General features: G+C 46.9%; 1 protein-coding gene across 1 annotated transcript in view; it reads right to left on the reverse strand.

Moving 5' to 3' along the window:
* Window positions 1-4,544, reverse strand: part of NLK (nemo like kinase) — a 155,717-nt gene extending 151,173 nt beyond the window's left edge. Inside the window, exon 1 of the mRNA XM_045299775.1 lies at window positions 3,387-4,544. Coding sequence (XP_045155710.1) covers window positions 3,387-3,844 — 458 coding nt within the window. The 5' untranslated portion in view covers window positions 3,845-4,544. The remainder of the gene's footprint in view (window positions 1-3,386) is intronic.
* Window positions 4,545-11,145: the final 6,601 nt, after the last annotated feature.

The raw sequence follows: 11,145 nt of genomic DNA on the forward strand, positions 1-11,145 counted from the left end.
AGGCATAATATACATAACAGTTTAAAGCAAAAGGGCTTAATAGTATAAAGTAGCTTTTCTCAGACCCACTTTCATCAAGGTGGTAAAGGGGACCACGTTAAGTCAAGTCATGATTTTTTTAGGTTGCCAGTGCCAACCTGCCTTTGGCTTCTCTCACTGCTGTCGTGTCCACCCTGACTCATGGAAACCCTAGAGATGGATCAGACTTCCTCCAAGTCGCAAAAGCATATACTTCAAGAACTCCAAATTCATCAAATCTTAAAGCAACTTTTCCTCTGGCAAATAGGGACTCCGGACAAAAGGCAGATGTATATGACCCTCACAGAGCTAAGCTACAGACATTTCTGCTTCTGGGTTCTTTCCGTTCACGTGTTGTGTATGTCCATACTGGTGTTTGGAAACCTGGGCATCTGATAAGGAAGGTCCAACTATATTCGAAGCTTTTGATAACCAACATACAACCGTCTATCACTGGCATTAGTATACCTCTGGCTAGCCCATGATCATATTACCGTGTACACTGGAACCCTTACTTTTGAGATAAAGCACAGAAGACAGTTGTTAATGAAACCTTAATTGAACTGTCACCACACCATCTTTACCAGCAAGGTAATAGGTAATTCACTACTTTTACACAACTGTCCAATATTGATAAGTTATTCCACTAGTTAAATTCAGCAGACAGATAAATTAAGCCCGGTCGACTAAATTATTCAGGGACACATCTGAACGGTAAAATGCCACATCACTTCTATAAATACCTCTCCTGGTCTACATGGAGAATTATATCCCTTAAATTACATGCACCTTTTTTAGCCATCAATTAGTACCACTGAATGTGTGTCCAGAAAGAGAATTGGGGACAGACAGTTCCCCTTCATGGGCTGTGCCAGAAGAATCTTTGCAAACTCCGGTCCTACAGTAAAGCATTAACTAACTGGCTATGAGTTTGAGTCTAAGTGAATCTTTCAATACCCAAGTCATTTTATGGTACAGTGGTTTGAAGCAAATGATGGCAACATTGGGAACATATTATATTCCATTTTAATAATACTAGAAAATAGTTGTTTCAGACTAAGTGCTTTCTAAAGTGAAGGGGGAAATTCTGGTTCAGTTGGTTACAAAAAGACACAGTCTAACTATCTCTAGCAATTCACTGCCCGGGATTGGTGTGCAGGTTTCCTAGTTTCAGCAGGCTTACTTAGGTCATAAAGCAGTTACACTCCAAAGATAATAAGCAATTCAGACAGTAAGTCATCAATATGTAAATATAAAAATAGAAACACATTTGCATACTAAAACACACACCTGGAACTCTCTTCCCTTTTTCTCCTGCCAAATTGCCCGTTTCACCTGTAGCAGCTGATAAAAACACTTGAAGCAGCTAACTAGAAGAACTTGGTTGAAGAACAAAGGGCCTGACTAGATCAGCTCATCAAGCAGCAACGCACGCCTAGTGCTAAGTGCTGGGGCGGAAAAAGCAGCACCAGAGCCCGTTCTTACCCTCAAGGAGCTTACAAAGGGACGAGATGACGCGGGATACATATGTAACCATACATGTACGCTAAATGGTGCATTTCAAACTGCTAGGAATAAATTCCATTCATGTTCGGAGGGTCAAACAATGAAAGTAATCTAAAACAGATTCAGATCATCAAACGCATTAGGGTTTTCATAGGTCAGGAATTCAAAAGCACCCACCAAGAAACCTTGCCTTCGAAAACCTTTTCCCTTAAACTTGCACAGTTAAAAACTTCAAGTCCCATCACCCTTTGATGGAAGGTGTAGGTAAATAACTAACACCTTTAGAATTCAGTCAACCCCTTTCCCTTTCGGTGACCAGTGCTCAGCAGTGTACCCAAATGAAAGAGGGCATACAGATTTAAGAAAATTCACAAACGCTCAGTCAGTAAATCAGTGACAAAGTTGAAAGTAAGATACAACCTTTTTCCTGTTTTCCAGCCCCCCTACCGAAGCTTTGAAATCCTCAAGGGTTAAGCAAGGAATGGAAGTTCACAGTGAAATCCCTGGGGATAGAAATGTGGAAGAGAGGAAGACAGGAAAGGCAAGGCAAGTCCCTGAGCAAAGCGACTGAAGAGGCACTATTGTCGGCTCCACTCCCTTTTCCATTAGGAATCACGCACACCTTGGAGAAAGGAGCAATGCAGTAGGAACCTCCTTGGAGAGCCAGCTAGGAAAACACTGGATTCTACTGGTTGAAAAAAAGGGCCAGATCACTCACATTTTCGATTTTCAGTGATAAAAATGGCCTGATATAAAGCAAAAAGGGCGTTCAAACCAATTACAGCCTCAAAACAATAATGACAGGAGACATTTACAGGGCTAGTTAGAGTTCATTTTCCTGTGGTGATGGGGGGTTGTCTAGCTATTAACAAGAATCTGTTTAAGTGAACTCAAAACAGCAATTCATTTATCCACAATGGAATACCTACTCTTGGGGAGGGGGGGTCCAGTCCCTCTCATTATTTTGAGAGGAATAAGGCTTTAATTGATCAATGCACTTCATTATCATGCACTTCAATCAACTCCCTAGGAAAGGCAAAAACCAAAGTTGCGCTTAAAATGCCCTTCCTTAAGACTTTTTAATAAAGTATTCCAGCACTCAGGAAAGTAGAGCTGCTGCATTTGTTTAAAAAGTATACTTACTAACACACGTGCAACTGACTAACTGCAACAACCTAACAGCAACTTGACGGCACTCACACATTACGCCGAATGTGGGCCACTGCATAGCTAGTCTACTGACCTCATTTGTGGCCCTCATGTGTGATGCTATATTTAACGCACTCTCATCGAAAGGGTAAAACTACATGCTTCCCAACTGTAGCTCTGTGGTTTAAGAGACACCACGCAAGCCATGACCCTAACTAATTCAACTTTCAGCCCCACCCTCAAGACTGAAGGTAAGGGGGGTCAGATTCAAAGTCAAAAGGCTGAGAGGATAAGGAAAGTCATTATGCAAAGTATGCACACCTCCCAATGACAACACTGTTGGAAACAACCTGGGGCCAGTTGTGACACTGGGCACAAGGGTCAAACATGGGAGAAGATGGCCGAGCTTACTAGGAATACATATACATTCATCTGCTGATCCCCAACATTCAGAACCTTGCTCAGGGTTCTGGTAGACAGCAAACTTCTCAGCGTCGCTCGCGCATCAATGTGTGCTCCACTAAAACTTCCCATGACTCAGAAAGGTGCAAGTCTAGCTAGCCCACAGGGTAGGCCTCTTGACCACACAACTAAGCAGCTTGCTCCACTTTGGTCAACATGATGACAACCGTGAGGGCCGTCAGGGCTGACTCGCCCAGTCACCACCAGGCGAAGAAACCACGAGAAGTTGGGTTTGTTCATTTGATACTCACCAGACAACACCAAAAGCTCCATATCCAATAGGTCTATCCGGCTCAATATCCAGCTGCTGTTGTGGGTGATGCGAGTGCTGATGATGGTGAGCCTTAACTGTGGCAGCCGTGGCAGCCTGTACCTGAGCTGGGGCTGCTGCAGCTGGTCCAGGAGCCTGACCCGGTGCCGGTGATGGGAAATATGGTTGTTGTTGCCCAGGGTTTAACATGGCTGCGGCTGCGGCCGCTGCTGCGGCTGCCGCAGCTGCCGAAGAGGTATGCTGCTGTACTGGGTGTACAGCAGCAGCCGACCCCGGATGAAGATGGTGCTGAGGGTGGTGGTGGTGGTGAAGGTGAGGAGGAGGGAGGTGTGGAAGGTGGTGGTGATGGTGGTGGTGGTGACCTGCTGCTGCTGCAGATGTACCGCCATTGTAAGCCGCCATCATTTTTGCGTTGGCTCTTGCGCCACAAAGAGACATTCAAAAAAAAAATGCCCTTTGATTGGAAAGCAAACTGGGTCAAGCTGTCATTTGGCCATTTAAAAATGAAGAAACCACTCACTCCACCTCAAAAAACATAAGAGCGGAAACTGGCCTTATGTCTTCATCAGTCAATCCAAGCAAGTTAGAGGGTCTTGGTGTTTAGTGTCGGGGTGAGTGTGTGTGTGTGTGTGTGTGTGTGTGGAGGGGCGTGGGTTGCCAAAATTAAAAAAAGTAAAGGAAAAAGAAAAGAAAAAAGGGAAAAAAAGGACCCCTTCCCCCCAGGATTCCAGCCACAAGTGGGTACTAAAACTCCATTCTTAATTTGGGGGGGGTTCCAACTTTGAATGTGGGAATAAAGGCCAAACCTCCCGACCCCCTGAACTCCACACACGAAAAGGATCAGGTAACTCACCACCCTTGGAATCTTCTAACAGGGTTGACTCATCTACCCCTTCCATTCCCACATCCTTTTCTGAACACCTACCACCTCCTCAAAAACCCGATTTCAAAAAATATATCTATACTAAAAAATTAAAAAAAAGAAACCCAAAACCCTCCAACACTACAAGTTAAAAAGATGGGGGGAAATTTCCAGGGAAAAGCGCTTCCCCCCCCCTCGAACTCTCAGGCCTTCCTACATCTCCCCCTGCTCCTGGCTTATTGCTAGTCAGGTTGACCTGGTTGGGGGGGGGGGGGGGGGGGGCGGGCAACTAAACTTTCCTGAGCAGAACCAGCCAGGGAAGGAGGCAGGAGGGACCGAGTGAGGAGAGGCGGCGACAGGGCTGGCCACGGAGAGGGGAGAGCGGACCGGGGCAAAGTGAAGGTACGGAGGTGCAGGAAGGAATGCAGGAGGAGAGGTGGGCAGCACTCGGACGCCCAGAGGGAACCGCCCCGGGATGAGGTGAGGGTCCCGGGGCCAAAGAATAGGAGCCCCGGGAGGCGGGCGGGGTACCGTCGGAAGCGGGCTGACTCCTGCCCCCGCCGCCGGCTGCTACAGCTGAGGAGGGTTGGGGGGGAGAGCGGGTGGGTCCCCCCGCGCGATGGCCCCCGCAGGGCTCAAGGCTGCTCCGTCTCCCCCCCTCCCCCCCACCCGGCTTCAGTCCCCGCGGCCGCTTTCTCTTCAGCCGCCGCCTCCTCAGCCGCCGGTGCCGCTGCGGCCGGACTCACCTCCCCTAGCAAAGCCGGATAGAGCGGAGCCAGCGGCGGACACGCGCAACCAGCCGCCGAGGCCCCGCCCCCGCCTCACACTGACCGGCTGCCTTAGCCAATCCACGCCCACCTGTCCGCGACCGCCTCCAATCCTGGGCCGGGAGCTTCAGACAGGCGCATTGTTCGGCCAGTGGCAACAAGGTGTGGGTCTCCTGGGGAAATCCCGCCCTCGATCCGGGATGGGCAGACCGACAGACCAATCAAAAGGCAGGATTTGGCCTGACCGACAAGGCTGAAGGCGAATGGAAAGCCAATGATCTCCGTGACATTTTCTTTCGCCTCTCTGCTCTTTTCTTTTTCTTCTTTTATTTTTTTGGCAGGAGCAGGAAGCTGCGTGCTAATCCCGCCTGCAAAAGCTGGAAGAGAGGGACGGAACGAAAGAACCAATCATAAGCCGAAGACAAAGAACACCACAACCAATCCTTGGGTTGAAGATCGAGTAGGATGGGGCTGGGGCCAGATAGACATTTTATTTGACAAATGGAAGAAAAGCTTCATCTCGGTCCCGCCCTTCAGATCTCTTATAGGGCAGGATTTGGAGAATTCGCTGTCAGATCGGCTACGTCCTCTTCGAGGGGCGGGGCCAAGTGAGGGGTGTGGTCTAAAGATTAACGGGGCGGGGCATATAAGAAGAAGGCGGAGTCCGAATTATTTGCTGGTTCATTGATAAGAGTATTTTCTATTCTGTCCATTTTAATGGCGTAAAGCGTGGAGAAATAAGGGAAGAAAAAAGACGAGCTTCAGTAACTCAAGTTCAACACTACCGCTTCAAAAGAAACTCTGTAAACTGACAGTTCATAATACATAATGTCTGATTCTCCAATGGCTAATCCTGATCTTGAAATAAAGTGGCATTACTCCAGCATTCAGAACCTCACTCTCAATAGGTGAGCAGGCAGGCTGATGATACAGATTCAATGACACTAATAACAATAAACTTAACCACAAAGATAATAATTCCCACCATGATTTCCTAAGTAAATGATCATGTTCATTAGAACACCTCTCTTTCATACAATCTCACACATTTGAATTTACTCTTTAATGTGTGAAATAACCTTACAGAACTTTATCTGTAGAAAAGCTGTGCGCTCAGAAAGCCGGAGGCCATCTCCGTTCTTCTTTTGCCTCTTCGCTCCTCCCCTTCCAACCCTTGCAACTCACCGTCAAGTCTCTCTGGCGACCACCTCTTTACTTAAACCACGAGCATCTTTATAGAATCCCTGGTTCTCTGCTTCTGAGAAAGCAAACATTGACAAATAACCCTAGGAGAGCACGGTTTTGTACTTACATCAGTGTTTCCCAAGGTAGATGATGTCACACTGTGGGACCACTCACCGCCATTGAGTCGATGCTAATTCACAGTGACTCTATAGGTCAGGGTCGAGCTACTCCTGTAGCTTTCTGAGACTAACTGTTTATGCAGTAGAAGGATCCAAATCCAGTTACCTGCACTTTATTCTGAATTACGGGCTATAGCACAAAAGTTTTTCATTGCCAGGGGGATCCTAAGTAATTATTTTCCTGAAAATGGAGTGGTAGGTCAAATAAGTTTGGAAACGTATGAATCCATTCTCCACCAGGGACACAGTAATCTTTAAACAATAAATACAAGTCAGATCCCTCCACTAAATGAAATATTTCAATGACTTCCCACTACCCTTGAAGCAGTACACCTAAATGGTCCTGAATGATCTAGTTCTCACCTCGACTCTGCACTTCAGACATTCTGAATGTCTTTTAGTTCCTCAAATGCTTCCTTTGCTTCAAGCCTCCATGCTTATTTTCAGCCGAACACTTGCCACCCACTCTTCACTCCTTTAAACTACCTTCACCTACCCTCAGGTCTTCATGTAAATTCCACTTTGTTCTATCTTTATCTCTGTCTTTCTAGCTTTCTTTTTTCCCTTTTTTGCTGCAAAGCTTTCCCAGGCCCTGTTCTAAGGTACATGTCTCTGTGTTCTTGATCTCCATGGCACTAGCTCCCTCAAAGCACCAAGAACTCTTTCAGTCTAATTAATGGTTGAGTATGAGGAGCCCTGGTGGTATCATGAGTTAGACATTGGGGAGTATGAGGAGCCCTGGTGGTAGCGTGGGTTAGACATTGGGCCACTAAATGTGAGGTCAGCAGTTCAAATTCACCAGCCACTCCTTGGGAGAAAGATGAGGCTTTCTATTCCAGTAAAGAGTTACGGTCTCAGAAGTGCACAGAGGCAGTTCTAACCTGTCCTATAGAGTCCCCATGAGTCAGAATGGACTGGATGTGGCATTGAGTATACTCAGACTAGCCTTCATCCCACGGAACTCTGTATCCCTAGTTCCTAGAACCCAAAACAAAACAAAAACACGTTTGCCATTTCCTCACACCATGTAACACACTATTCCATGGTGCCTGAAAAGGTGAAATCTTTGTATTGAGTTACTGAAAGCAGGAGAAATCGCAGCTCTGCCATTTAGTGCCAGCTCCACGGTTTAAGCAATTGAACCTCTTTGAGTATCGAAGGAGAAAGCGGAAGGCGTCTGCTCCCACTCAAAACCCAAACGGATGGCCATTGAGTCGATGCCGACAGTAGACCCTCTAGGACAGGGTAGATTGCTCCTGAGAGTTTGAGACGGTAACTGTTTACGGGAGTAAAAAGCCCATGGTTGTGCCGGCGGTACAAACTGCTGACCTTGCTGATTGCAGCCCAACTCGTAACCACTCTGCCACCAGGGCTCCGTGGCTGCTCCCACAAAGATTTACAAAACCTGGGAAACCCTGCAGAGGCTCCCTAGGAGTCAGAAGCAATTTCATCCCTTTGGGTTTACTTTTTTTGGTTTTCAGAGTATCAGTGTCTGTTTCGCCAAGTTGATGTCAGGATTGCGTGAGGTGATAGGAGTGCTCGACAAGCAGGAGGTCCATGGTGGCAGAGTGGGGTAAGCATTGCCCTGCTAACTGCAAGGTTGGTGGTTGAAGCCCGCCAGCTGCTCTTGAGGAGGACAAGAGACTCTCTGCACCTGTAAAGATTCACAACCTCGAAAGCCCTAAGGGGCATCCCTCCTCTCATTTTATGGGATCAGACGCCACTAGAGGACAGAGGGTTGGGTTGGGTTTTTTGACTTTCACAAAGAGGACCAGTTCAATCTGGGTTCTTTCTCTTTCCCTGCCCCCACCCTCCTTTAAGGCATGAGATGCCTGTTGACGGCTCCCGGTGTTTGGTACATCAGCCTCATTCAAAGTGTAGTTTGCTAGGCGCGTGTTGGGGAGCTCTGGGAGCATAGGACGCAAAGGTCAACACCTGCCGCTCCTCGAGAGAAAGGCTGAGCTTTCTGTTCCCGTGGAGAGTTAGAGTCTCAGAAACCCACAGGGTCAGTTCCACCCTGTCACAGAGGGTCACTAGGAGTCGGGAGACTGGATGGCAGTGAGTGAGTGAGGAGCTTGTTACACATGCACATCCTCCATTTCTCCCCCAGGCAGGTGAGCCAGCAGCTCTTACACACTGAGTGAAGTCCCAGAGCCTGTGCATCACAAGCGCTCCAGGTGATTTTCACACGCAAGATCAAGTTTGAGGCCAATGGCCCAACTCTTAGTATAATACCTAGCCCACGCTGCCTGTCCGGTTGCCATCCTGTGGTGAGGTGTGTGTCCCTGTGACTGTGGGACAGCAAACACAAGGAAGGCCCTGGACAAGATGAATGGCCACCGTGGCTGCAACGTAAGAACGGGTGTGAGGATGGTGCAGGACCGGGCAGTGCTTCGGTCTGTTATTCACAGGGTTCCTGTGAGTCAGAACTGACCCGATGGCACCTAACAACGACAACACAAAGTTGGAAGGTATGTCACTGAGATTTCAAATGAGAATTTTCAGACCAAGAAAGAAAGACTAGGAATCCGTCATGTTTGGTGAAACAGAGGCCAACCTGGGCATTAGAGAGGCTCAGTGAGATGGGCTGGCACAATAACTGCAGTAATATAGACTCCAACGTGCTGGCAAATGTGAGGCTGAGGAGCCACAGGAGTTAGCATTATAAACAACTAGTCCATGGAAACTCCTCTATACATGTGAGATAAATTAATGTAAAATACCAGAGAGCCATGACACATTAAGCGTTATATATTCCTATCACAATGATCTACATATAACCCCTTCCTAGAGGGATGGACAATAGAAAAGTGGGTGACGGGAGACAGCACTTGGTGTAAGACATGGGGGTTGGGGTAGATTATAAATTACCAAGGGTTCATGAGGGAGGGAGGGAAGAGGAGGGGGGAAAAGGGGAGCTGATATCAAGGGCTCAAGTAGAAAGAAAACGTTTTGAAAATGATGATGGCAACATATGTACAAATGTGCTAAACACAATGGATAGATGGATGGATGGGTGGGTGGATGGTGATAAGAGTTGTAGGAGCCCCCAATAAAATTATTTTTTAAAGATAATTATATATTCCTTCCACAAACATTAAGTCGCACCAATGTCTCAGCTGCAAAGACCTCTGTGGTAAAGAGCAAAGAGGTCACTTTGAAGACTAAGGTGCCCCCCACCCACCCACCCAAGCATAGTATTGCCAAGCTCCTCAAATGCGTGCCAAAACTAGACCGTGAATCAGGAAGACCAGATAAGAATGAATGCATTTGAGCTATGGGAATAAATATTGAAGACTATTAAATATACCGTGGACTGCCAGAGAAATGAACAACTCTATCTTGAAGGACAGCCAGAAAGCTCCTTAGAGGAGAGGATCGTGAGACTTCATCTTACGTCCTTTGGGGATGTGATCAGAAAGGACCAGTCCTTGCAAAAGGGCCAGGAGAAGGCCAGTGGACAGGAGGCAAGCCCTCAATGACATGGATGGGTAGCGTGGCTGCAGGAATGGGCTCAGACATCACACTTGTGAGGGTGGCACAGACTCACTATGTTTTGTTTGTTTGTATGTATGATTCGGAACTCGCTCGATGGCACCAAACAACAACAAAATATCTAGGCAAAGGAGGCCTGGTGGTACTGCGGGTTAGGCATTAGACTGCTAACAGAAAGGTTGGGCGCTCAAATCCACCAGCCACACCTCAGGAGAAGGATGCGGCTGTGTGCTCCCATCAAGAGTTAGTGTCAGAAAGCCTAAATTCTGTGTGTCCTGTTGGATTGCTATGAGTTAGAATCGACTGCATGACCTGGCAGCAGGTCTATCTAGGCATGCTGTTCCACTCAGTAGTGTGAGAGGGTACAATGATTTATTTTAAAGTCTCTGCCCTCAAGAGCCTCTAAGCCTGGGGCATGAGCTACCAAAATGATGTGCACACACTCCAGGTGGTACGTAGTCATTCATTAGGCTCCAGAAAGAAAGGAGTACTTCTCTTTTTTTTTCTTCACCTTTTCAATATGTCAGGGTTTTATACTGCACATAATATAGAGTAGTGCACATGTATGGAATTTAGAAATAAAAGATACATATTTTGGTGATAGGTGCTAAAAACTTCATCAAAAATATTCATCGTTGGTCTGGCAACCATTTAATGTGCACGGTTCAGATCAGCTCTGTCCAATAGAAATATAGTGAGAGTCACGTATGAAGTTTTATGGTGCTGTTGGGTAAGCGTTGGACTGCTGACTGAAAGGTCACTGGGGGGAAAGACGAGCCTGTGTGCTCCTGTAAAGCTGGACAGTCTCAGAAGCCCCGTATGAGAAACCCTAGGAGTTGAAATAGACTCTGTTGCCGTGGTTTAGGAACCGTGTTAAAAAAGAGAGAGAGAGAAAGAGGAAGAATTACTTTTTATTTTTAAAAAGCATTTTATTGGGGGCTCATACAACCCATCACAATCTGTACATCCATCCATTGTGTCAAGCACATTTGTGCATTTGTTGCCATCATCATTTTCAAAACATTTTCTTTCTACTTGAGCCCTTGGTATCAGCGCACGGCACCCCCCCCTCACGAGCTGCTGATAATTTATAAATTATTATTATTTTTTCATGTCGAATGTCTCCCTTCACTTACTTTTCTGTTGTCTGTCCCCCAGGGAGGGGGGTACATGTCGATTACTGTGATCGGTTTCCCCCTTTCTCCCCCACCTTCCCCTCCCCCTCCTTGTATCTCTACTCTCATTATTGGT

This window comes from Echinops telfairi, unplaced genomic scaffold, assembly GCF_000313985.2.
Source record: "Echinops telfairi isolate 266 unplaced genomic scaffold, ASM31398v2 ScPeMD7_7458;HRSCAF=8496, whole genome shotgun sequence".
Lineage (NCBI taxonomy): Eukaryota > Metazoa > Chordata > Mammalia > Afrosoricida > Tenrecidae > Echinops > Echinops telfairi.